General features: G+C 54.6%; 8 protein-coding genes across 8 annotated transcripts; 6 read left to right on the top strand and 2 right to left on the bottom strand.

The window, feature by feature from the left end:
• Window positions 1–879: 879 nt before the first annotated feature.
• Window positions 880–2382, top strand: E0L32_006699 (uncharacterized protein; the record flags this gene model as incomplete). Its single annotated transcript, XM_031141361.1, has 3 exons — window positions 880–1006; window positions 1078–1364; window positions 1420–2382. 3 exons carry the CDS (start codon window positions 880–882, stop codon window positions 2380–2382), a joined length of 1377 nt encoding a protein of 458 aa, XP_030994530.1.
• Window positions 2383–3213: 831 nt separating this feature from the next.
• E0L32_006698 (uncharacterized protein) lies at window positions 3214–4734 on the top strand (the record flags this gene model as incomplete). The annotated part of the gene is made up of 4 exons (XM_031141360.1): window positions 3214–3704; window positions 3782–3935; window positions 4009–4392; window positions 4459–4734. The coding sequence occupies 4 exons, from the start codon at window positions 3214–3216 to the stop codon at window positions 4732–4734; spliced, it is 1305 nt and encodes a 434-aa protein (XP_030994529.1).
• A 649-nt stretch (window positions 4735–5383) lies between these two features.
• On the bottom strand, window positions 5384–8116 carry E0L32_006697 (uncharacterized protein; the record flags this gene model as incomplete). The annotated part of the gene is made up of 4 exons (XM_031141359.1): window positions 5384–5910; window positions 6000–7529; window positions 7675–7893; window positions 7954–8116. The coding sequence occupies 4 exons, from the start codon at window positions 8114–8116 to the stop codon at window positions 5384–5386; spliced, it is 2439 nt and encodes an 812-aa protein (XP_030994528.1).
• A 2778-nt stretch (window positions 8117–10894) lies between these two features.
• On the top strand, window positions 10895–13449 carry E0L32_006696 (uncharacterized protein; the record flags this gene model as incomplete). The annotated part of the gene is made up of 9 exons (XM_031141358.1): window positions 10895–11576; window positions 11626–11651; window positions 11707–12055; window positions 12115–12245; window positions 12305–12412; window positions 12475–13080; window positions 13154–13247; window positions 13322–13386; window positions 13447–13449. The coding sequence occupies 9 exons, from the start codon at window positions 10895–10897 to the stop codon at window positions 13447–13449; spliced, it is 2064 nt and encodes a 687-aa protein (XP_030994527.1).
• Window positions 13450–14319: 870 nt separating this feature from the next.
• Window positions 14320–15726, top strand: E0L32_006695 (uncharacterized protein; the record flags this gene model as incomplete). Its single annotated transcript, XM_031141356.1, has 3 exons — window positions 14320–14986; window positions 15063–15462; window positions 15531–15726. 3 exons carry the CDS (start codon window positions 14320–14322, stop codon window positions 15724–15726), a joined length of 1263 nt encoding a protein of 420 aa, XP_030994526.1.
• A 577-nt stretch (window positions 15727–16303) lies between these two features.
• Window positions 16304–17095, top strand: E0L32_006694 (uncharacterized protein; the record flags this gene model as incomplete). Its single annotated transcript, XM_031141355.1, has 1 exon — window positions 16304–17095. The coding sequence occupies one exon, from the start codon at window positions 16304–16306 to the stop codon at window positions 17093–17095; it is 792 nt and encodes a 263-aa protein (XP_030994525.1).
• A 1096-nt stretch (window positions 17096–18191) lies between these two features.
• On the bottom strand, window positions 18192–20081 carry E0L32_006693 (uncharacterized protein; the record flags this gene model as incomplete). The annotated part of the gene is made up of 1 exon (XM_031141354.1): window positions 18192–20081. The coding sequence occupies one exon, from the start codon at window positions 20079–20081 to the stop codon at window positions 18192–18194; it is 1890 nt and encodes a 629-aa protein (XP_030994524.1).
• A 561-nt stretch (window positions 20082–20642) lies between these two features.
• E0L32_006692 (uncharacterized protein) lies at window positions 20643–25360 on the top strand (the record flags this gene model as incomplete). Its single annotated transcript, XM_031141353.1, has 8 exons — window positions 20643–20890; window positions 21011–21782; window positions 22280–22332; window positions 22419–22526; window positions 22922–23569; window positions 23638–23749; window positions 23798–24404; window positions 24468–25360. 8 exons carry the CDS (start codon window positions 20643–20645, stop codon window positions 25358–25360), a joined length of 3441 nt encoding a protein of 1146 aa, XP_030994523.1.
• Between the last annotated feature and the right edge of the window lie 702 nt (window positions 25361–26062).

Raw genomic sequence — 26062 nt, 5'->3', positions numbered from 1 at the left:
ATCGCCCCTTGCGCTAACGAGATCACGGCTGCACCCCCCGCTCACGCAACACGCACCCGCCCACCATCGAGTTCTAGCCCGCTAACTTGGCTCTCTGACTGCTCCGGTCCCCTGGAACCCGCCTAAAGAGCCTCCCGGACCGTGCCCCTTTTCTGCCCTCAGCGACCAACTAAAAACGTGGGAGGGAGGGGTGGAGACCCCTGAAAGAGCCAGCCAAGTAGCCAAGTGAGCCAAGCCAACCCTGGAAGCTAGGCCCGGGCCCAACCAAAGCAAGAGAAGAAGCTGTTTCCAAGAATTGGATGCTTTTTCTTTGGAGTGTGCATCTGCGCCAGCCGATGACACCCACCCCCCCGACTTGGACTTGAGAACTGCTGGGCCAACGACTCTTGGATCTTCTGGGAAAATCCAAAGCCACATCCAATTCCAATTCACCCGCCGCCTAGGTGCTTTAGACGAAAGGGAGGCACACGAAGGGCTGCAGAAGCGAGATCTGCGCTCGACAACATAGCTACCGTTGCGTTGCTGGTCAATCAATCCGCTTTGCCACCACCACCACCACCACCGTCGCTCACCAACCACCACCACCTTCTCTCTTCCCAGCCGTCTCGCTCGCTCGCTACCCGGATCCAGTTCCCATTCGCTTTGACTCTTCCCGACCTTCACTTCCCTTATCTTGTGCCACCGTTTCTGGATCTGGATTATAATCTGTCCTTCGACACCATACGCCCGTTACTCCAGTGCCTGCGTACATCCTTGGAGTGTTATCACGAGCTAGATCTCTCGTTTACACCACTGTCCTCGATTCTTCTACGACACACACCCACCTACACCGTTTCCTAGACACTCGGCCCGCAGTCCGCGACTGTTGACACCGCGAGAATGAACATCACCAAAAAGATCGACCGCGCCTTCCAGCGCGTGGGGGAGAAGATGGGCGGCGGGGCCCAGACCAGCATGTCGGACGACTTCAAGATGCTCGAGATCGAGACCAATCTGCGACACGATGGTGCGCCCCTTCTGCTCTCTGCCGCGGCCCAGACTGCCATTTGAATCTCTGCTGACGTCGAGTGTTATCAGGTATGGAGCGCCTTCAGAAGTCGACCAACGTATACGTCAAGTCCATCTCGCGCCGCTGCGATGGGTCCGAGGACAAGGAAAAGGGGCTGCCGGTCAGCCTGCTCGGCCGCACCTTTGTCAGCCACGGCGAGGACTTTGGGCCCGACTCGGAGTTTGGCAACTGTCTCATTGCGCTCGGGCGCGCCAACGACCGAATGGGGAGCTTCCAGGAAAGCTTTGCCACGGATGCGGCCACCCTCTGGCTCGACTCGATTGAGCGGAATCTGGCCATGATGAAAGACTATCAAGTAAGTTAGCCCGGGTAGGATCTTGTGTGTTCTGTTGAATGGCAGCGCTGATCAGTATTCCGCCTCCCAGACCGCCCGGAAGAAACTCGAGAACCGCCGCCTGACCTACGACTCGACCATGAGCAAGATGCAAAAGGCCCGACGAGACGACATCCGTATCGAGGAGGAGCTGCGCACCAACAAGGCCAAGTACGAGGAGAGCAGTGAGGACGTGATGCAGCGGATGCAAGACATCCAGGAGACCGAGGCCGAGAGCCTGCAGGACCTGACCGGCTTCCTCGAGGCCGAGCTCGAATACCACGAGCGGTGCGCCGAGGAGCTGCGCAAGGTCCGCCAGAACTGGGCCATGAGCATGGACGGGTATACCAAGCCCCAGTACAACGGGTACGCCACGCCCGAGCGCAAGCTCACGACTAGGAGCCGCTCCAACACCGCCCGGTCGTGGACGAACCCCCTTTCCCGCACCAGCAGCAACACCAACGTGTACAACGACCCGGAGCCGGAGCCGGTGCGCATCGCCATCCGCTCCAGCTCGCGCCAGAGCAACTACGCGCCCGAGATCCCGACGCGGCCGGCCATGGGCAGAGCTAACACCTACGCCCCCGGCGCGCCCGCCGACCGGGCCCGCGCGAACTCGGGCGCCTCGACGCCCGTCTACAGCCAGAACGTGACGGCCCTGCGCGCGGGCCTGCGGCCGGTCAGCACTAACATGCCCTCGGGGGCGGCGGCGGCGGGCACGCCGCGGAACCACCACGGCGGCGGTGGCGGAGACGTCTTTGCCGACGACGGCGGCGAGGACACGGCGAGCGGCAGCGGCAGTCCCGAGTGGGGCGAGCGCAGCGCGTCGCCGGCGACGAGCTATGGCAGTCTGAGCCGGAGCAGCACCAATAACCTCCTCCCCCCCAGCGGCGGCGGCGGCGGCGGCGGCGGCGTGCGCAAGCCTCCTCCGCCTCCGCCTCCGAGTCGGGCGAAGAAGCCTGCGCCCCCGGTGCCTGCGAGGAGGGATCTGGGATATTGAGGCCAGGGTCCTGGGCGGGGCGAGGATCTGTTGACTACATTCCGCTTGTAGACGGGTCTAAGCTTGATAGCTAGGCGGGCCCATGAGAAAGAGACGTCTCATTCGAGTCGAAAGAGAGTTGTGCTCGCATTTTTGGCTTTTGGTCTTGTACTTTTATTCAGCCGTCGGGGCATTTTTGGAAGCTCGTCTAGCGTTGCGTAAGAGCAGCTTTGAGGACGTGATAAAAGTCTCACACTGTACATCATGAGAGTTTCTGATATCCTTTTGTGCCGTATTCTGAAAGAATCTCTGTCAATAAAGCAAGCATCGGATGAAAATATAATGTCTTGGGAGAGGTTGAAGTAAGAGAAGTAAAGACGGAGTGTCCTAGCTGAGTAAGGGACCCGACCGGAGGAGGCGGGTGTTAGCGTAGACCCTGCGCAAACCAATCAGCAGATAAGCGCTATAATCCCCCAGCAGCCAGCTCCCTGTGGAGCTTCAAGTCTTCTTCTTATCAAGCTCGAGGTTCCGATAAGCCCAAGTGCTCTCTGATGGAGGGATGAATTCGTACCTTGTTCGCGCGCGGATACATCGTCTGTGATCTCCATCGCAGCACTTGTGATTGCAACTCCAGAAGAGCTATCGCTTCTTGAATAGCATTCGTGCTTTATTCTCGCCTCCAATTCGATCTGGCACTTCGCGAACCCAAGCATACCACAGCTGTGAGGTTTCAGCTGTCGAAACAACCGCTCCATTCACACATCCTCGACCACCTTTCCTTCTCCCACCCACGCTACTTTGCAGGACAACAACTCCTCATTGCTACAAGGCGCCACGCCATCGCCACCGACCATGGCCACTGAGGATGCCCGCTACCGCCAGTCGACGCAGTACAGGCTATGGTCCTTCTCCCGCTCGCAGCTCGCCGAGCTGCGCACCACGACAAACGACTACGCCGCGGCCAGCATCTCTGACCGATTGAGCGCTTCTTCCACCACCACGTCGGCATCTACGCCCGCCGTGTCAGCCTCCAACACGCCGAACCACCACCAGTCTTCCTCTGCCGCTGCTGCTGCTGCTCCACCCTCCTCCGAAAGCAAACCTGCGCTGCCCGACTTCCTCACCCCGGGAGAGGAAGCGCAGCTGCTCAAGTTCTACACCGTCGAGCTCCTGCGCGCCGCGGCATTCTGCGAGCTGCCGGTAGATATACAGGCGACCGCCGCCGTCTTCCTGCGGCGGTTCTACCTGACCAACTCGATCATGACTTACCCGCCGACCGACATGCTCAAGACGGCGTTGTTCTTTGGCTCCAAGGCCGAGGGTTACTACACGAGGCTGAAGAAGTGAGCTCCCCACACAAGCGATCATTCTTCTTCCACACTAGGTGTACGGCTGTGCTGACTTACATGGGACTTTGCAGATTCGCCGAGAATTTCCCCAACACCACGTCGGAGCAGATCCTCGCCGGGGAATTTCTTTTGTGCCAAGGCATCCGATTCGCCTTTGACGTCAGGCATCCCTACCGTGCGCTCGAGGGGGCCATCATGGACTTGAGGAGATACGGCGACATCGACGTATGTCTCGTCCATAGCTGTAATCGTTTCCGCTTGCTCTTCATCCTGCTAACCGATCCCCCACCGTGGACAGGAAACCCGCATCAACCAGGCCCACAAGCGCGCCCGTGCCGTGCTCAAGTTCTCCTCCCTCGTCACCGACGTCTACTTCCACTACACCCCCAGCCAGATCATGATGGGCGCCCTGTCGTTTGCGGACCAGGGCCTGGCCGAGCGCATCATCCAGGAGACCTTCAAGCACACGCACGAGGACGAGGAATCCAGCGACGCCAACAACACCAAAGGCGCCACCGACGGCGCGGCGAACGGAGCATCGAGCAAGGCCCGAAAGGCTGAGACGAGGAGAGAAAAGATCGGTGGTGCCGACGTCAGGGACAAGGTACTTGCGTCGGTGAAGAGCTGTCGCGAGATGCTGGCCGCGGAACCGCCGGAGAGGTTCAACGAGTATTGGGGCACGGTATGTTGGCAGCCACTCGGATGCTGAGATACTCTAAACGACTAACCGCCCGATCTCCTTATGCAGCCCGAGTCCAACAACATCATCAAGCCCCTGATACGGAAGCTCAAGAAGTGCAGGGATCCGGACCGGTGGGACCTGGTGGCACTGCAAAAGGCCAAGATGGAGATGGCCTACAAAAAGGGCGAGAAGGAAGGCGGCGGCGGCGGCGGCGGCGGCGGCGGTGACAAGGACGACGATGGCGCGGTCTTTGGCGGTGGCGGGAGCGGGCCGGATCCCAAGAGGAGGAAAGTGAGCAAAATGCCCGCGAATGATCCATTCGGTCCGGCTCTCAAAGGATGAAAGCGAGGCAACAAATTGAACGGGGCGCTAGGGTAGCGTCTTGCCTGCTTCGAACCAGATATGTTGCTGTACCAGTGAGAGCCGCGATGGAATCTCCGGACATCAACACCACCCGGTTGGTCGTTGGCAAAAGACTTACAGATCACCCACCTATGTACCGTCTCGTTGCCCTTGACTCGAAGAAGACCGAGATTGTGCCGAACCGTGTCCTTGATCCGAGCAGAGGGGAGACACGTCAAACGAACGCCTTTGCGGTTGCAATTATTCTCCAACCCATCATGAAACAGAATCTCGTGTATTTTCGCTAGAGCAGGCCTAGATACCGACTAGACAGGTTTCGAGACTGAATAGACGCCGCTGCCCTGAGAACTTCACCCAAATCCATCCGCTAACCTAACCTAAATAACAGGGCACAGCTTCCACCCGCATCCGAATCTCGACCGAGCCTGGACGGAGAATGCCATGCAAATACCACCAAATAACCCTTATCCATCCGAGCATTCTGCTAGCCTTTCCCTCCGAAACCCTCACGCCCGCTCCCAGATCTGGTCCCGCACTGGTGGTCCCTGTGCCCCTTTTACTCTGTGTAGTAGGTCGGATAGGAAGCCGCACCTTTCCTACGCTTGGACCGGCGTAACTCCTGACCTTTCTAAGTATCAAAGGCCCCGATCCGACGCAGCGGCGCATCCACCTCTTCGAGCATCTGCGCATGCGGGAGCGCACCCCAAGCCGTGACCCTCTCGACCACCGAGCGGCCGTGGTTGCAAAAGTGCCACATCGCGACATCCTCCCAGATCGCCGAGCCGGCCGAACTCGGCGATCCTCCCTGCGGCAACGCCGCCAGTGCCTGGTTCGCAGCTGCAGCTACAATTACAGCTGGTGGCGCCAGCGCCGGCGGCGGCTGCTGCTGCTGCTGCTGCTGCTGCGGCGGCGGCGGGATGGAGGGGGCCAGCCTGCGCAGCCAGGGCATGATGGCGTGCTTGACGGTGGCGGACTGGATGCGCGTGTTCTCGAGCTTGCTCGCCGCTTCGTTGCTACTAACTTCGAAACCGGGCTCGTTGTAGTATGGCTTTTCGCAAAAGATCATGGCCTGGATGGAGACGAGGACCTGGAGCAGGGTCGACTGGCCCGGCCGCCAGCTCGGGCCAGTCCAGGTGCCCAGGAGCGAGAGGCAGACTGGGAAGACATGGTCAGTACAAGATCGGGAACAGAGAGAGAAAAGAAAAAGCAAGACGATGAGCAACACACAGAGTAGATGTACTTACCTGTGCCATTAGCATATAGATTCGGGTTGAACCTGATCATGCCGTTGCCCGTGGTCCGGAGGCGCACCTTGGGAGGCTTTTTCGGGAAGTCCCGCGGACAAAACATGTCAAACTCAAAGAGACCTCGCTCGTACGGCGTGCCACACGGCCCGACGACCAGGACCTTGAGGATGTCCATGCGCGAGCTTCCGTGCCTCACAAATATGCCCTCGGGCAGCGTCTCCTGCATCGAGATGATGTCGGTGACGAGCTTCTTCATGCGACCCTTGGCCAGGTTCCCCATCTGGCCAACCTGGGAAGCGAAAAAGAAATCGCGCAGAATAATCTCGTCGGGGACCTCTTCTACGCAGTGCTCGCGGTGCCAGTCCGCAAGCTTCTTGTTGTAGTCCGGTTGCACAGAGTCGGCAGCGCTCGTGGGCGCGCCTCTCGAGGTCTCTGGTGCCGCCAGGTACTCCGGGCTGGTAGTGATCCGGTCGTCAAGAGACGCGAACTTCTGGCAAACGCTCACTATCTTCTTGCCGTCTGCCTTGGCAAAGTCCTGCATGTTCTGCTCCATCTCGGCGCGTGTCAGGATGTTGCGGCACAGAGTTGCTGTACGGTGCAGGATAGCGGCTATGGACTTTGTCACCTCGGGCCTGCTCTCAGCCGCCGCGATGGTAGAGGGTATGGCGCTCGAAGGATTCCTGGAGGAGTAATACTCCATCATGTAGATTTCCAGGAGCTGCTGGTGCTGGGCATAGAGGGTGAAAGGCTCAAACACGAGCATGGCCGTTGAGTTGTCCCTAACCAGAGTCTCGATGAAGATGAACAATGCTTGGTAGAGCTCCTCGCGGCGAGCCATGTCTTCGATAGAGGTGTTGCGCAGCAGCTCTACAGCCTTTGCCAAGGCAGGGCTCCGCCTCAGGATCAAACACAAGACCGCATAACAGTCGCGATAGGGCTCGGTTCCGATGGCCTTGAAATGGCTCGGCATCAGGCGGCCAAGTGCTTTGAAGTGCGACTCCCAGATCGCATCGTGCCTGAGTGGGTCGGTGTCCTCTGTCCGAGAGCTGGTCCCCATGGCATCCCTCACCCGCGCCATTAGCTCATAGAAGGAAGAAGACTCATCTCCGTAGCCGACCCCCCTAGGAAGGGCATTGCCCTTTTTCAGAGTACCCATGGTGCGCTCCCACTCGTCGTCGTCCAGCTCGGCATAGTGCTTGACCTGGTCAAAAATAATGTTCGGCATTTCCGTGTGCTCCTCATCAACACCGAACACATAGCCGTCCACAGTGTCGATGTTCTTGTTTATGAGATCTTCAACCCCGGCTTTTTCCAACGGTTGGCGTTCCTTTTTCGTAATCTTGTTCTTGTCTCCGGGGTTGCTGTCGGCAGTAGGTGCCGTGGACGGCGTGATTCCGCAACAGAGAATGAAGACCGTTAGCAGCTGGCCTTCGATGCACAGTGATTGCTGTCTGCTGTCCCGTTGGCGGAAGAAGCGTCGGGCCCAGCCGTGGCTGCCATCTTTCATGCATCCCAAGCACGTTCTGGCTGAGCATTTGTTACAGCCCAAACTCATAATCTCATGGTCTATATTTTCCTCTTAGTAAGCTAAAGCAAGAACGCCTTGTTACTGCCGGCCTGGGAACACGAGCCCAGGCTTTTTTCTTGGCTTTGACGAAGGAAGTGCACCTACGTGGATCCTCGCGAAGGCGCTTGGCGATGGAAGCAAACTTGGGGCCGAGAATGTCGAACGGTTCATCACATGCATTGCATCGGGCTGTTGCAAGCTGTCGGGTCAGAGATGCGAGGGAAATCGTACGTTCGGCCGACGACGCGAGCGTAGTGCCATCTTCCGATATGGCGTTGCGCGAGCGAGACCTCGTAGGGTCCAAAGGCGGGAGTCGGGCCATATCTGTCCGTCGTGTCAGCTGTGATGTGCCGCAAGATGGATAACCTGTGGCGGCAGACTTACTGGTATAAAGTTCGTCACGGCGGGTTGACACCCCAGCACCCACAGAAGATCCATTCGACCTTTTGGATGTCTGAAACTCGGCGTCATCTGCTCCCGTAAGGTCTATTGGGTTCTGCGCCGTTCCGGCAGTCCGTTCGAACTCTGGCGAACGCGTTGGAGGCATTGTGGTCGTCTGTCAGGTGGTCTGTTACTAAACCATCACTTGTGCTCTCGAGTTCTCGCAAGCGGAAAGGCCTCGAGCATTGCAACAACCAAAATCTGCTTGCAGCGTGGGTAGACGGTGTTGTTTGTCTGCGGAGGCGTGGGTAAGGGTAAGGATGAGGAGGAGGAGGAGGCAAGGTTATTCTGAGGATACTGCGAATATTGAAGGTGAACTGATGATCGTTTGGAATGGTACTTTGATAATATTGGGGCGCAAAAAGAAGAAGGGATCTGAAAGATTGATTCTGCACATGTAGATGGTGACAATCAGGCCTACATAAACTTACCTTGGGTAGAAATCTCGGCCAAAGAAGGATGGGTGGAATCTCTCGCCTAAGCGTGTGGCCCAACCATTGACCAGAAGTGGATGAGCAGGGAAAGAACCAGGCAAGATGGATGGTCGCTTTCTTCAGGTCAGTAACCTTGGGAAGTACCTAATGTACCTGTGGTCAGGTACTTGCATTACTTGTAGGGAGGAAGGCAAAGGGCGGAACCAGAGGTGCACCTACCGAGCAGTGCGATTCAAGGTTTGTGGTCGAGGTCGAGATCCGCGTTTGGAACTCGCCTTAATTGCTCCAGCCTTCCCCAGTCTCCTCCGCCCACGGGGTCGCGGTGGGGAACGTGAGCGAGCGCGCAGATAAAGGACCTAGGTAATGATGTGCTGAGAGGAGCGCCGCCGTAGATCAAAACAGGTGCAAAATGACTCTCGTCCACACTTGTGCAAGCATGGGCGTCATAAGATCGCAGCTCAACCTTGGTAGCGTTTGCCGCGGGTGGGATGCCTTGGGCAATCAAACGTGATCAAATGTGCAGGTAAGGCAACCAGCCACCTGCAGGCTGATTTCGTGCGAGGCTGTCAATTTTCCTCCGCACGACCTGAACTGGTGGGATCGTGTGGCTCGGGTAGCCCAGACCAATCCGGCCGCATAGCTACCTAGTGAAGATGCATTTGGAAATGAAGGCTGTTCGTTTTTTTCTGGGTGAAATTCTCAATGCATGCAATTGTTTGTTTTCGTACTGAGTGGACAGAAACGCGTCCCAAAGGAGAATTACCATGTGGCAAGTCGATCATGACTGTCGGAGCGCGGTCATCAGCACTGGGTTGCTTCAAGAACTATACTTGAGTTAGTCACTTAACTCACTTCTGTATACGCAAAGCCTTGTTTGTATTCTCGAGTCGCAAGAGTCTGTATGTTCGGAGTCAACCTAGTCAAGGTTCGGTGCAACACAACATGGCGTGGACAGCTCCGAATACTTTAACACAAGGTAATCTACCCTTGATTTGTATTGGAGCTTTGGAAGGAGCGCGAGGCGCACTTCTACTAGATCTCTGAAGCTGGGCATGACACATACGTAGGCAGTGTAGGCGATGCCAGCTGCAATACTATCCACATCCATGCCCGTCACATGGACCAGGAGGACTTTTCTTCAGGATCTTTGTTGAGGACCAGTATGTATAAATCCTGTCCACAACCAGTACATTAAGAAGACGGCTTGGTTAGTTGTCACCTCTTCTAGTGATCGAACTGCAAAATATGAAGGACGGCACACGATTTGCTAATGCCCCTTCAGCAGTGAGTCGAGCCACTGCAACCGTTCATTAGCGCAAAGATTATCGGTCATACGGATCTCACTCAAAACCACATCTGCTTCCGGTATGAGCCCGGCCCTGCTCCCACCCTGCCTTCGCTCTGCTGACAGGTCCAAGAGTGACCGGCAATCCCGTCTGGTGCCATGAGCCGCGCCGGAAGGGCCGAGTCTTCCGACGGATTGGCCGGATCTGCGTCGCTTGCCAAATGGGTTGGGACCCGGTGTTCCTCTCTGGACTTCTTATCTCTTACGGATCTTGATATCAAGGAGCTTTCAGATAGTCTACTTAAACAACCAGAGATAAGAATTAATCGCCCGGTTGGAACATCCCAAAAGGGCTAGCCCGATCTAACCCCGGACTGGCGGTGAAGATCTTGGCCGGATTCAGTCTCGATTCCTCGAATCCCCACGCGTAGCTAACAGCGATGTCACCCAACCAGCTGCGTGCCGAGTGGCAGCACGCTTAACCTCCCATAACTTGTACCACCGCGCTCTTCCACGGCCTATTAGAGAAGTTATTCCTTATCAAGCCTCTCATCTCGGCCGGCAACTAAGCATTTAGACTCCGAAGTTTGCATCAAATCCATGACAGACCAACATGGCCCGAAGCCCGAACTACTGACCTCTTGCATATGGGTCGCTCAGGCCGTTGATGACGCGGGAGAACCAATGCCACGGGCTCCAGTCTGTACCCTACCCACAACTCCAATGCAACCTTGGACCTATCAAAACCGAGCCGCATCTCCCGCAGCTCTGCGTATTTCCCCGGGGTTGGCCGTTGGATATGCTCCAGCGACTACAAGGGCGCGCCTTCCTGCTTATGTCCTAGATGTCGAGTCTTATCTCTGGCTACTCCAGTCCATTCTCGATGCATATACCGAGCAAAGGCAGACTAGGTAGCCCCCAGTCGCATCGGCCGTCGGGCCTGTCGTATAATCCCACTCCATGATAAGACCAGCAGGAGTATGAGGTATTATTCCTACGCATTCTGACATACGGCGCCGCCGGAGATCAGAGCTCCGGTCCTCGGCGTCGCCATGTTTTCTCCTGCACGTACTAGAGAGTGAGTCGGGATATAAAAGACGGTCGTTGTAATATACTTGGTGTGGCGTAGACGGCTCACTGCCAACCAGCCACTAGTCTTACACCAATGGCTCCAGTGTTTGCTTCTCTTGTTCTTGGCTTGGGCGCCGTCGCCGCGGCGTCGCCGTCTAGGCTTCCCGTGCGGCTAGAAACGCGGGGACCTATCGAGTCACGCTTGGCAAACATCCACCTCAGCTTCGAGAGTCCTATCGATGGCCCCATTACATTCACCTATGGATCCTGCTCTTCTCTATACCAGCGTGATGCCCACCACACCGTCGCCCGGGGTCACCACGCCTCCGCAGACAGGCTAGTCTGGATCTTGCCCGATGATGCCGCATCTGGTGGCTGCATATCGGCTTGGACCGAGTCCGGTGTGCTTATTGGCCGGAGCGAAAGCCAGCAGGTCAATGCAAAGGGCCTGCGCAGGCGGAGTACGATCCCCAAGCGCGATGTTGCCGGTATCACCATGACCCAGGGTAATGGGATCGACGCATGGGGCCCGTGGTTTGATGGTGTTGAGGCTCTCAAGGCTAGTAACATTAGTGCCGTGGACGTCAAGGATGCCAAGAGCAAACATGTTGGCATTGTTGGAGCGGGCATGTCTGGCTTGATGACCTATCTTTGTCTGACCCAGGCTGGCTTTTCAAACGTGGAGATCATCGAAGCTGGCCAGAGATTGGGTGGAAGAGTACACACAGAGTATCTCAGTGGCGGCCCATTCGACTACTCCTATCAAGGCAAGTCCAGTTGTCATGCTCCGTGACGATGCAGGAGTGCTGACTTGATATGTGATAGAGATGGGACCCATGAGGTTTCCCAAGGTAGGCTTGCAATCCTATCCGCAAGGAAGATCCAAATCTAATTGGTCAACTGTAGACTATTACCTTGGGCAACGAGACATACAATGTCTCCGACCACCAGCTTGTATTTCAGCTTGCTGCTGAGATGAACATGCTCAATAACCACGACAAGAACCTTAGTGTCGACTTCATCCCTTGGTATCAGTCCAACCAGAACGGACTCTACTTCAAGAATGGCATCAAGCTTGCCAATGGTCTCCCACCAACTGTGGCACAAACGGCGGCGAACTCGTCCTTAAAGGTGACCAAACCCATGGATGCCTCCACTAAGGACCTCCAGGACAAGGTCAATGCTGCCCTCCCGGGTCAGAGCTTTTACGCGGACATGGCCAAGAACATGTTCAAGGCCCACCGGGAATGGATTGGTAAGTGAATCGTGCTAGCTTTTCGGTTTGCAGAAAACGCGGGTGCTGACTACAAGCAGCGGATGGCCTCAGTGGCTTGCCTGGAAACCAGTGGAGCGAATTTGCCTACATGGTCAACTACCTCAAGGCGAACCTCAACGACACTGATGTTGTCAGTGGGGGTGGTTTTGTCACCGACTTTTGGGACACAGTTAGTAGCGTGGTGTACTGAGGTCTGAAGACAAGTAAACTGATCTGTATGATGTGTAGCTCTACGAGGGCATGTACTTCAGTGCGACAACATGGCTGACCATTGACGGCGGTCTGAACCGCTTGCCTCTGTCCTTCCATCCCATGGTTGACAATGCTACTACGATGGTACGTAGTCGAGGAGGCTGACCCACCACGGCGATCAGCTTTATTAACACAAGGCATGACAGAACCGCAAGATCGAGCGCGTCAAGTACAGCTCGTGCTCAAAGAAGGTCACTCTGCAGTGGCGTGACAACTACAACGACACGACTTTCCACAACTCGAGCTACGACTACGCAGTTGTCGCCGTGCCGTTCTCTGTCGTCAAGCGGTGGCGCTTCTCGGACCTGCCGACTACCATTGGGAACGCTATCGCCCACGTGCCCTACACCTCGGCATGCAAGGTCGCCCTCGAGTTCAAGACCCGGTTCTGGGAGCGCTACGCGAACCCCATCTACGGGTCCTGCTCCACGGCCACAGATATCCCCGGCATCGGCAGCATCTGCTACCCATCGTACAACATCAACGGCACGGGACCGGCCACAATGCTCGGGTCGTACATCTCTGGCGGCCAGTGGGGAGAGCACTGGGCAGCGCAGACCGAGGCGGAGCACGTGCAGTACGTCCTCGACGCCATGATTGAGATCCACGGCGACGTGGCTCGCGAGCAGTACACGGGCAAGTTCAACCGGCGTTGCTGGGTGCTGGATCCGCTGGAGCACGGGAGCTGGGCGTCGCCCATTGTCGGGCAGCACGAGCTGTACCTACCCGAGTACTTCAAGACGCACAATAACGTAGGTTTGGGCTGGAGGCGACATGTGCCGGCGCTGGAGGTCCGGGAAGGACTTGGCTGACGATGGGTTGCAGATGATTTTTGTGGGCGAGCACACCTCATACACCCACGCCTGGATTGCATCGGCGCTCGAGTCGGGCATTCGCGGGTCTGTGCAGCTGATGCTGGGTAAGAGAACGACTTTCTTTTGTCTCTGGATGAGGTGAAAAGACCTTTTCTTTGCTGACCATTTCTGCGCACAGAGCTCGGACTTGTGGACGAAGCCAAAGCGACTGTCGAAAAATGGATGGCTCGATGGATTGATGTGGTATGTTCGGACTCGGCGGCCGCACCGCGTCTATTGTATCGAGTACTAACATGGTCGCAGTAATGCAGTAACTCATCTGAAAAGGAGGTCCTGATGGTTGCATCCCTTTTGCATGAATGATGTTTTTCCTGGTAAGACGGGTCTTGGCTGCGGAGGCAGTGTGGGGAGGCTGCTGCTGTCAGCAGGGAGGTTCGGGGCGTGCCTACAGCGGAGCCGCCCCCCGTCATTGGCCCAAGCGCGAGATGGAGGGGACCTGAATGCCGTCATTAGCGTTAGTGTAGCTACGGGTGCTAGCCGATTGCACACTGAAATTCGCCCAACCGTCTCTCATCAGTCCCCCAGAATAGCAGCGTGCAGGTGATCTTCACCAAAACACCGCCACATGACACCATGGACAGGCTGGGCGGGCGCTCAATGTGTCCAGTCCTGGACTCGTTTAGCCCCCGCCATTGCTTTAGGGCTGAGAAGATGCTGTTCTATTGTTCCCATGGCGCGGGCGCACCTCCCCGTAGCTCTCAGCTGTCACCCCTGCAGCCCGCATGCACAGAAAGGGGCCACGAGTAACATCCACGGTTTCGAGGCTGGCTCCATCATGTTCACCTCAGCCAAGGGCTGACCGTCCAACCACACAGCCCGCCGGCCGCCTTGGGGCCTGTCTCGTACCCTTGACAATAGCAGTCACGAGCAGTGCGATCCCAGGCAAACACTCCCAACACCAGGCCTTCATATACATCAGGTGCGACAGCTGTTGTCTGCCACACCCATCCCACCTCTTTCACTCTCCGACTGCTGACATCTGCGCAAGAACAGCTCAGCTTTCCAACGATCAGTCACCCGGCATATCAGACGGAACCCTTGTCTTCGAAAGGACTCATATCGAACACCTATAAAACCACTCGACATCGACGGCACTGCCGCGCCCACCTGCCCACGATGGTCCAGCAAGTAGCACGCTCTGCGACGCACCGCAGCCAGGCCGACGACATGCAGCACCGCACGCGCAAGGAGAGGAAGTTCCTCGACACCGAGGCGCACCTCCCCAAGGCCACCCAGCGCAACATTCTCCAGGTTCTCAACCCCATGGCCAAGTCGGGCGGTCTGGGCAACAAGATCCCCGATATCCTCTCGTACTTTGGCTCCCGAAATCCTCTCCCCTTATCCATCACCAAGAAGGACTGCGTCTGGCTTCTGGACAACATTGCATACAAGTCGCCGTCGACGGGCGAGTGGGAGGCCGAGTTTGTCGCATGCGCCTTCTCGCAAGAGTCGTCATGCGACGTGCTCGAGGCTGTCACCAAGGTGGCCAATAAGATTGACCTCAAGGATGACGACCCGGCATTCGATACGATTGGCGAGAGGATACAGCCGTTCCTGCAAGACATCCTTCCGGGAAGGCAGGTCAGAGCTCTGCATGGCGGCTCGACCAAGCTTGTTTTTAGCCCCGGCGGTCGCAACGGGATTAGTAGTGACGTCCGGCGCTTGCCGCACTCCCCCGCCGGCATGGTGGTGCCCACTACCGCCGAGGTGCCCAAGGGGACGACCGGCGAGGTCCAGATGAAGACCTTTTTCGCCGAGCCTGAAGGTTGGGCTGTCATCTCAGGTGAGAAGCGCAATTCTCCGATCCCCCTGGGCAACTCGCCATGGGTAGCCAAACTAATCAGGTCCGACGCTTGCAGACATTGATGACACCATCAAGATCACCCAGACCAGCGACCCCATCGGCATTCTCCGCACGACCTTTACCGAAGCGCCGACGCCGACCAAGGGTCTACCAGAGCTCTACGCTTTCATCCAGACCTTGATCACCAACACCTCGCCATTCTTCTACCTGTCAGCTTCACCGTACAATCTGTATCCCTTTCTGCGTAACTTCCGCGACCAACACTATCCCCACGGCCAGCTCATCCTCCGCGATGCCAGCTGGATGAGTGTTCCTGGCCTGCTGTCCAATCTGACCTTGGGCACGCAAGAGTACAAGGTCAGCCGGATGCAGAAGATACACGAGTGGCTGCCGAGCCGCAAGATGATCCTGATCGGCGACAGCACCCAGAGCGACCCGGAGTCGTATGGGGACATGTAAGTGGAATCGGGCATCCTTCTTTCAGCTTCATGTGTGTGCATTGCTGACGGAATTCCCTCATCAGCTATCGGGAATTCCCCGGGTGGGTCAAGATCATCCTCATCCGCAAGGTCACCGATATTGCTGCTATTGGCATCGAGTCCAAGAACGAGCCCAAGCGGTTCGAGAAGGCGTTCAAAGACGTGCCCAAGGGAGTATGGCACGTCTTTGAGGACCCGGCGGAGTGCAACAAGATTATACAGGATGCAGTTTCAAAGTAGATATATGTGTTTTCGGTGCGCTGCGGCGTTTGTTTGGTCCGGACTGGTACGGCTGGCGTTGGAGCGGTTTGGTTTTGAGGTAATTACGTGTAAAGGCCTCTCACGTCTGGATGAATAATGATGTATCGGCTCGGCTGGCCGTTTTCATCTTGACAACATAAACACGTGTCATCGCTCCGATGCGTCGGTTGGGCATGGTGCCCTCACAGATTACCATGTTATTTCAATGTTGCCTAACCTGAAGTCCCCCTCCTCTGTTGGGACTTCTTTTTGCGTCTGACGATGGGGTCCAGTCGGGAATTCCGCAACAATATTTAGAAATGCCGTTTCCGACAAGATCGCGAAACCGAGGATGGGTGGTTTACCCGCACATTTAATGCCGGCCGGCATGCAGCTTACAAGTTCCGATATTGCCCCGCAGACGTTCAATGTGCCCACTCTGATGTCTCAGCATCAATCCGGCGTCATGTCATCCCCATCCCACCATTGACTCCTCACTCCTCACCACCACTTGGATCCTTCTCATCCAACACATCAAAAGCCACTCCAAGCTACACCAATTGTAACCAATTCCATCATGGCAGAGGCACCAGCCAAGCGACAAATGTCCTCCAAGGAGGGGCCGTACGAGCTCATCTACTGGGGCGGCATGCCCGGCCGCGGCGAGTTCGTCCGCCTGCTGCTCGAGGAAGCCGGCGCCGACTACACCGACACGGCGCATATCGAGAACGGCGTCAAGGAGGTCCTCGGGCTCATCGACGAGGGCTACAAGGGCGACGGAGACAACCCTCCCCCCTTCGCCCCGCCCATCCTGCGCCACGGCGACCTCGTCATCAACCAGACGCCCAACATCCTGCTCTACCTCGGCAGACGCCTCGGGCTGGCCGGGAACGAATCCGAGGGAGAGGGCGACTCCTACAGGGTCAACGAGCTGGCGCTGACTGCGCTCGACGGCTTCAGCAACGAGGTACACGACTGCCACCACCCCATCTCCACCGGACTTTACTACGAGGACCAGAAGGAGGAGTCCATCCGCCGGAGCAAGGACTGGGTCGCGACCCGCCTCCCCAAGTTCCTGGGCTACTTCGAGCGGGTCCTGAACTCGCCCAGCGCGGGCAAAGGACCCTGGCTGCACGGTGGACAGCTGACGTACGCCGACCTGGTGCTCTTCCAGGGCCTCGACGGCACCAAGTTCCAGTTCCCCAAGGCCGTTGGCAAGTGCAGAGCAGCTGGAAAGTATGACAAAGTGTTTGCACTCTACGACGCGGTTCTGGAGAGGCCCAAGATCAAGGCCTATCTCGAGAGCGAGCGGCGACAGAAGTATTCGCTGTGCATCTGGCGGTACTACTCTGAGCTCGATGTGGAGTGAAAACGCCGAGGAAATAGACCTGAAAAGATGAAGACATTGACAGAATAAAAGGCTTCGAGACTTCAATTCCAAATTGCATTCTTCTTTTTCGACAGAAAACAACTGTTTAGTAATCTCTTGGACAGCTTTTTCTCGTCGTCATGTCTCCTCTGCGCGAACAAATGCTCAAGACCCTGATGGGTTACATTGATGCCTTCAACACCAACACCCTCAAGAGTGTTAGCAATTTAAGAGATTTCTAAAGGAGAGACGAAACCGCGCTTGCCCACAGCGCATGTCCAGTTTGAAAAGATGAACTTTTCAAACCCCCGAAACTAATTCATTATTCAGACCATCATAATAGCCACAACAAACCCGACGCGCCTGTCGTGAGCGGCACAATTGTGTCAAGGACGATCCAATGCCAGAAACCCATCAGATAATGGCGAGCAATAGTGCGAGAATACCCATTGCCGTACACCTAGTGTCCAGAAATGATTTCACATTTTGGCTATGTCCGGTTGTGATAATGTTTTCTTACAGTGGAAACCCTGCTCGAAGCAGTTTCATATCACTCGAGCAAGGAGAAATTGTCTACACTTCATGATTCTTGCAAGTCACTTGCGGAAGTCAACCTCATAGGTAAGGGCTCTTCGTCAATCATCACCTTCTTCCAGGATATTTGAGGTAGTTGGCAGAATTGACATACCGCTTCAGCTCACTCTAAACCAGCGGGAAATCTTGAGATAGGTGCGGCCAAGTATACACGAGCACACAACAACCCTAGAGATTGTCGACGGGCAGGTGTGTGCTTCCTTGAGGTTTAATGATTGCTTGGATTGACTACTGAATCTGACTAAAAGAACACGCCTCAAAGTACTTTGGGAGTGATTAAGGAGAGACAACTTGAAAGAATCCGGAGAATGACTATTCGCGAAAATCTTGAAGGTTTCAAGGTTTGAAGCACAGGTACCGAAAAGAATCCTTGAGACCTGAGAGTGTCAAGGGAACATCGGAGCCAAGACTCGAGAGAGAAGTCCTGGAAGATGGTTAGGACATAACGAGGAGAGGCCGTATGCCATCTCAACAGACACATCGTCTGTCTTCCTGACTTCGTTCAGCCGGAGCCTCCACATTTGAAGTTCGAGGGCGCCCCTGCCTCCTTGCCGGCGCTCCCCACACAATGGCGCTGAAAGACGCCGGTTCTGAACTTCGCCGTCCACTCGCGGCCGTCACTACCAAGGCCGTATTGGAAGCTCCATGTGCGTGGAAGCAAGGCACAGTCGTCGACCTGGCTGTTCAATAAGACACCTCCATCATGTGTGGCCCAGCCTCTACCCCACATCACATATTCATTCCAAAATACCTTGTAAGTCGAGTCGCAACCGCCTTGTATGCCCCCCTTCGGCGGCTGACGGAGGGTCTTGGGCTGCACATCGTACTTGACATCACCCGTGGTCATAGTTCCACCTCCCTTGAAGCTGGCGGGATTGTTTGGGTCATTGCCGTCGCAGCCGTCTATGACATTGCCCAAAAGATACTTGACACAATCATCAACCGTTGGCTTGAAGCCAGCAGGCCCTTGCACTGTGATGACTATGTGATCCGGAGTCCTCTCGTAATATTCCCTTGATATGCTTCCCTTTGTAGCTGCTTCGGGGCAGAATTGACTGTTGATGGCATCCTTTGCCAAGTCCCTGTCAACATAGCGGTCATCACCAAGCCCATGGCACTGGTTGGTCTCCACTGGTACCGGGGCGGGAGATGGAGCTGGATCTGGCGCTGGCTCTGATGCCGAGGCCCTGACGCCCGCGATGCCATCGCTTCGCATTCTTCGTATGAATGCATCCTTCAGTGCCGTATGACCGTCCCATTTAGGGTGGAATGGTCGGGCGGTCCAGCCGAACCCGTACTGTTGGGCACCAATGTCTTGACCGAGAAGGTCGTCAGAGGCAAGTATTGGAGGAAGGGTAGGGTCGGTCACAGGATCCGAACTCATAAACTTGGTGCCGCTGGCGTCTGTTTTGACCATCCAATGCCTATTGGCATTGTCTCCTTGTTCATCGTAATATTGCAGGTTCCAGAGCCAGACACTTGGACCGTAGAATTGGTCCTCGAACGTGTGGCCTGGCTCACAGAACCGGTGCCCATCATACACAGGCGAGGGAAGCTCGTGATGGACACGGTAGTGAGGATCTGCCGGCAGTGGAGGTTGATAGCCCCGTATGATTTCGGCCTGCATGTTGTTGAATCGGTTGACCATGTCGCTGATCACCTGTCTCAGTCCTTTCACAAGCTTGGGACGTCCGACGCTAAGACGATCATGCGCAAAGCTCCACTTGTCGCAGTCGTCGGTCTTTGTGTTGAAGAAGTCGACGTAACCACTCAGGTACAAGTCAAAGGTGGGCATGGCGAGCCTTTGGCCTTGTGCGATGTTCAAAATGTCATCGATAGTTCGCTTGGTCCCTTTCTGTATCTCGCCGTTCATGGCGGAGTCGAAGGAAGCAATGTTGATCTTGCATTGACCTGAGCCGTCTGGATCTTCATCCCAAGCCGGACCCCAACCGCCGAGGTGACCGGGATCAACGGGCTGGTAAATACAGGCGCGAGCAATAGCACCAAACCCAGCATCGTTCCCTCCAAACATGGCCCAGATCACCCTCGGTTTACCTCCGTGATCTTGGAGCTGTGACTCCACAGCTGCCATCCGGCTGCCACCACACGCAGCGAAGTTGAACACCTGCTTCCCTTCCGTCCAGGACTTGTCGTTAAACATCTGCACCCCCCATGATTCAGTGGTTCTGTAACAGAATTGTCGATCAGTAGGTGCGTAGACATTCGTGCGATTGTAAGCAACACCAGATGCCCAAGAGTCCCCCAAGACAGTCCACTCAAAATCTGGAGCCACGTCCCTTTTGTAGTCAGGTTCGGAGGTAACTGGCTCTACCGCTAGCGGGATTCCCGTCACTGCTTGGCTCAAGGCTATCAGAGCCCAGCAAAGTAACATCTTGAGCCGATGTGAGAAGGTAACAACAGAAGAAAGTGCACGAGAACAGTCACCTGCGATGGATTGTGTGCCTGATTGCATATCATGAACAGCAGACACATGCTGTTATGAGAAACTATGCGTTGCATTGTTCTAATACTGATGTGGAAGATGGACTCGGCCCAACATGTCAACATCCTCGGCCAAGAGAAAATTGTATACATTAACACCATGCCCCTCGGAACGATTGTGCCTCCAAGTTAAAGCACACACTTGTGGACAACATGGAGGGTGAGTTGGGGTGATCGATCTCGAATCATCTTACCAACAGAGGGTGGCATATTGGTGTTAGCTGGGGGCCGGCGTCTATGGCAGAATGCCTTGTCACCAGCAATTAATGAGAACTAACACCTGACTACCTCTGCAGGCCAACAAATACATATCTATATATAGATGAAACCAACAGGAATAGGTGCCTTGCCTCAGGCACTACCGAGAGGAATTTCACCTAACTACAAATACGTATTTCTGGATCTAACCACTGCAAACGTGAGTACATTCCAACATTCTACCTTTGTCACCATGCCTACGCACCCAGACTTAACAAACGTCGGTAGAATGATCCCCCTTCTTTCATGGTTCCTTGCGATCTATGTCTGCCTGTCCTCAGCATCTCTGAATATTCCCCCCCAGCAGCACCCTCTCTTATCCAACACTGCCGCAACTTTAGCTTCCAATTTCAGTGTAGGATTCTCGCTTCAGAGCTCCTACGGTGCCGCGGCAATCATTTTCACTTATCCTGACGGGCAGCTGGAGACACATACCACAGTGTACTATGGGAATGCTCAATATAGAGAAGTAATGGCGAGACTGTCGCTAGATTCTTCTATACATATTGCGTTAGATTGCCACATCCTGATTTCGAGTACGGCGTTGCTAATTTGAATCAGACCTCCGTATAACGACGATGGAGAGTATTATGAAGACATCCCACGACAAGCTGCCCGAGCTGCACTGAAGGCGGCCGGCCTCCCGGCATCTAATGACGTGGGAGTCCTTGCTGCTGTTCTTCGTCAGCTACGTTCCCAACTGGAGGGAGCCTTTGGGGTGGTCATCACCGAGGCCGTTTTCACCTGCTCACATGTCATAGCGCTGTACCAAGACGACATGGAAGATGCAGCCATTCATCTTGGGATCCGCTATGTGACGCCGAAACGTGAGCATCATGCATTGGTGTGGGAAACATCCTCAGTCTATGCAGGCCACGGACGTGGCCTCTGCAAATCGTGGTACAACGAAAGTCAATGCCTCTGGGAGGTGCACAACACTCTGCCGGACATTACTGCGCTGAGTGTGCATTACAGTCGTACTGCGCTGACGGTATCTCTGGCGAGAATGCAAGGGGCGCATGATCTTTGGGAGCCTCCGTACCGGCATGTTGAGAACTTCACGCTAGGTCGGGAGGCGCTCGCATACTATCCCGACGAGAAGGATTATTGGACTTATGTTGAAGACTTCTTGCTGATCGTCATGAAGTTCTTCCCGTATTTTGACAAACCGGACCTGATTTTGGTGAATGGCGACGCGGTAGAGCGAGAGTTCATGCAACATCTTGAAAATTCCATAGCTAGACACATGGGAAGAGTTCCAGAGGTTCTCTCGGACGAGCCAGTCACGGCTGCTGCCAAGGGTGCTGCCGAGTTCATGCGGCGTGGGCCGGCAGTATGGTCTCGTTACAACCTGACGTAGCTTAGCCAACATACTGCAACAATGGGTGCCTGCAAAGTCATATTATTCATTAATCCCATCCTGCTATTCCTATGAATGTGTCCCTTCCACGTCATCACACCATTCCAAGAGATGCTTCCCATCCGGTGGTCTGAATCGGGCATTGATCGCCCGTCGTCCGGCCTGCATTATCTGCTACCCCTCCACACTGCCTGGCACTGCCCCTTTGTTCAAAACCAACATCCAACATCACTGTATTATCCAATAATAGTGAGGCATGTTGGATGGCCAGAGATTCAACAAAGTGCAGCCAACCTAACAGGTCGTCTTAGCTGCGGCCAAATCACACCGAATGCCAACTACATCAGAGTGACAATAAGCCACTCAAGACAGTCACACTATTGTGGGCGGAATGCCATCGGCACACCCTCACAGAGCTTAGATCCATAGTAATATTGAGGCCAGGTATGCACTGACTAATCTTTACTCAGAAGGCAATGACCAATGCCAGTTTCATGATTGCATGGCTATTTGGGCACGAAGGGTTAGTCTCTCCGAGTACTATTTTTACCTCTTATCAGTACTTCTAGTCTCTCTTGTTCTCTACATACTTTGACAGGAAAATTAAAGGGAACACTGGCAGAGATCAATGGCGAAGCCCAACATGAGCTCCAACATGAGCTCCAACACGGGATGCAACAAAGAACCCAGCAAAGGATCCAACACAGGCTCCGGAAGGTATGCAACGGACGCACATCCGTTTCATGTTTTAGAATGCCCCTTGCCATGGACCAAATTGGCAGAGCAATTGATGTTGGTCATCACCGTCATGCCTATCATGGAGGGAAACACAGCTTTGAAACGATTCATTATAAGTTAGAGAGAGTCTTCGTCCTGGAATAATGGCGGTGTTTTAATTCATAGGCTCATTGAACTCCTTGTCCGGATTGACCTTATTTCAGTTTCAAAAAATATCGCAAGCCAATACCTGGATGCTGTCGGGAAGGCCCGATATTTCCGAGAGATTTGATCAACTCAAGGAAAATGGAATTTCTGTCGTGCTTTCTACTACATGCCCTTCTCTTCCTGCCTCTGTGCAGTTCGGCTGACATTGAACTACATACATTACAAAGCCGATCACCACCGAGCAAAGGGTTCTACAATATATTCCCGACCTCTGACGCCAACCTCAACGACACTGAGCTGTTTGTCAAGACAACAGTCAACAACGAAGATCTTAGGCCATGGACCGATGTGCAAGGTCACCTCATTTCGTGGACGGTACAAGTCGATCAGGGACAGGTTTCTCTGCTGGCCAGTTACCCCGGGATCAAAAGCATTTCGAAGCTTGACTTGCCCGCAGGCAATCCTGAGCCTCAAGGGGCGACAGCATCATATGGAGCTACAACAGAGACGCAAACGAAACGTAACGAGGAGAAAAGTGAATGGATTATCATTCCGACCGACGATGCAGACGCTGCACTATGTGACCAGATAACTGGACTCCTGAGGGCCTTGTCAAACACGGATCCGTTGAAGTATTCCTTTTCTTTAGGGGAAGAAACACTCACCTTTTGGGGAGCGCACCTCACGTCGGCACAGCGCGACGAAGTTGCGAAACATCCAGGAGTCAAAGGAGTCGATCCTAACGCTCCGATCGAGTCCACCTCCATATCTTCGCCTGCTCTCGTACATCCTCGAACAATCGTAGAGAACAGGGACGTCAGTTACGCTGTTCAGAAGGATGCTGTGGAGGAGCTTGTCTCTATCAGCCAACCAAGGTATGTGAAGAGTTTTAATATGATTGTGAATGTAGTCGCCTCCAGATACTGACACATTCGGACTGTAGCACTGTTCCGGATATTGGGAAACTTAAAAACTATGTCTTCGAAAGTATCAATGGTGCTAGAAGCTACCTCTATCATTTTGAATTCGGAGTCGCGTTTCGTGATTTGGCAGCAGTATGTCTCCATGAGGACCTCGCTTTAACATTTCTAATTTACCACTAGGAATTCCCTCACGTCTCAACAGAGCATGTCACTACGATAAGCTCCAGACAGCGAGGCTTGAGACCCGACCAGGATATCTCGATCCCCCCTTTTCACAGCACTTGCACTGCCGGCAAGGGTCTCGGCCAATTGTATGGTGCCTCGAAGGCAGCCACACTCGTCGTCGTAAGGCTGAGCGAGTACACGCTACTGGAGATGATGTCAGCGTTGGCGGAGGTTATTAGTGATATTCGATCGCATCCCGAGAGGGCAAAGTTGAGTGTCGTGAGCATGTCGCTTGAAGGACCAAAATTCGACCCGAACAACGTGGCCATGGGTTTCCTGGCTGGGGTCGTTGGACGATTGTTAAGCATGGATGTGCCAGTAGTCGTATCTGCTGGCAATCATGCGAATGAGGCGGGCCGGGAAAGAATTGACACCGTTCCGGCAGCATTCGCTGGAGACACTTTTCCTCTTATTGTGGTCGGGTCCTGCAACCGCGCAGGCTTCAGATCTGGTTTCTCGCAGACTGGGCCACAGCTGACGACCTATGCACTGGGCGAAGATGTCACTTGCTTAACCGTCGGAGGCGACCAACCATCTAGGGGTAGATCGGGAACTTCTTACTGTGAGTATGATTGCTTCAAGTACTGTAACATACTCTATACTGACATTTATTCGGCCTCTCTAGCCACACCACTTGTTGCAGGGGAGATCGCAAACCTGCTGTCTCGCGAGACGGTACCCTTTGACACTAGCAACGGCAACTTAGTCAAGAGTCTGCGTGCTTATCTAATGACGAATACCGACTCTGGCTGGTCTCGCCAGCCAGGTATACGTGTTCTTTGGAACGGTGTTACCGAAGCTCATAACTCTCCGGAACCAGTCGCAGACGCACCGGCACCACCCGACCCGCCCGTGACCGTGACAAAGAAGTGTGCTCATCTTGCAGACAACAAGTATACTGCACGAGAGAGCCTTCGGTCCATCATCGAGGATCTCTTCTGTCCTGACGCCGTAGCTCAAGGAGGGCTGGACAAAGACAGCAGCTCAATCATGCGGCGGTATCATCAAGGCACTCTGGAGGATGTGAGCATCGCAATCAACTATAAGCCAGGTCTAAACGTCAAGCTCGTCAAAGACGACTGCGTGCATTACCTTCTCAGCGAGCTTACCGATGGCTGCGATGGCAACGACCCCGAGGGCAACCCGGCGAACTACAAGGCTGGTGGCGAGGTGACAGTCGGTCCCGTGGCGTACTTGATCCAGCCCCAGGCGCTCCGGCAGCCGGCACGTCTCGGAATTCAGGCAAAATGTGATAGCTCTTGGAAGGCAGTCTTCAACGAGTATGTCTTGTGGGGTCATGGATTTGCGAGCGACGACTCTGGGGCTCGTCTGAAACGGGAGCTCGAAGGCTGCGCATTGCTGCCAAAGACATGGAGCTTCCAGTACGGTTTAGGTAGCGACGGCAGGGAGTGGACGGCTAAGTTCCGCACTGGCGTCTTCCAGAAAAAATGCGTGGGTCATGCTTCAGTGACAGCTGGGGCGCCCGGGGGCTTTGGTTGCGGCGGCAGTGGATCTTGAATCTGCCATGCTGATATGTGATGTTTTCCTTTTTCTCTTTTGGTTCTTCTTTTTCCTTTCTTTTCTAGTTACCTTAGTTCCTTCCTTTTACCCTCGCTATGCTTCTGGACTCATTTCCTCTTGTCGTGTTTCAAGAAATGTCAACTTCTTTCAATATGCCAACGAATAAATATCAACATCATCCTCGACGAAACATTGAGGTTCCGAGACAAGAAACAAGCAAGAAAGCTCATAGAGGAGCGCAAATGAAGTGCATAGCATTGAATGACGCATTGAGTTTTGGAAGGACTTGTGCCGCATCACGGCGGGTTACCGGTCCAATTGAATGTTTTTCTCTAATACTACTTAGGTACTAGCCTTTCGCTTGCCCGCTTGCGGAAACGAGAACTGTCGAAGTCTTTATTATCGACGACTAGGCCAAGAAGGACTGCAACAGTATGTCGCGGTCCAACATGGCAAGGGACTTTGCACTTGGGTTTTGGTTTTGGGCAGGTCCGCATAGCGTTGTCAAGCCGTATCATAGCTGCTGTAGGTGCAGCTATAAGTTACTAAAACCTCCTCGCGGTGACCAATTCGTTTCATGCCGTTGAAAATATTGTGCCAGCGTCTTGCAATGGTAAGTCACTGATGCTGCATACGTTTGCAAGGTTAAAGTGAATATTCCAATGGAGAGCGTTGACGTCCAGTGGCTATGCAAGTAGA

This window comes from Thyridium curvatum (assembly GCF_004353045.1).
Source record: "Thyridium curvatum strain D216 chromosome Unknown NODE_39_length_367864_cov_79.813791, whole genome shotgun sequence".
Lineage (NCBI taxonomy): Eukaryota > Fungi > Ascomycota > Sordariomycetes > Thyridiales > Thyridiaceae > Thyridium > Thyridium curvatum.
The sequence above is the reverse complement of the archived record's forward strand: the minus strand, read 5'-3'. Positions and strand labels throughout refer to the sequence as shown.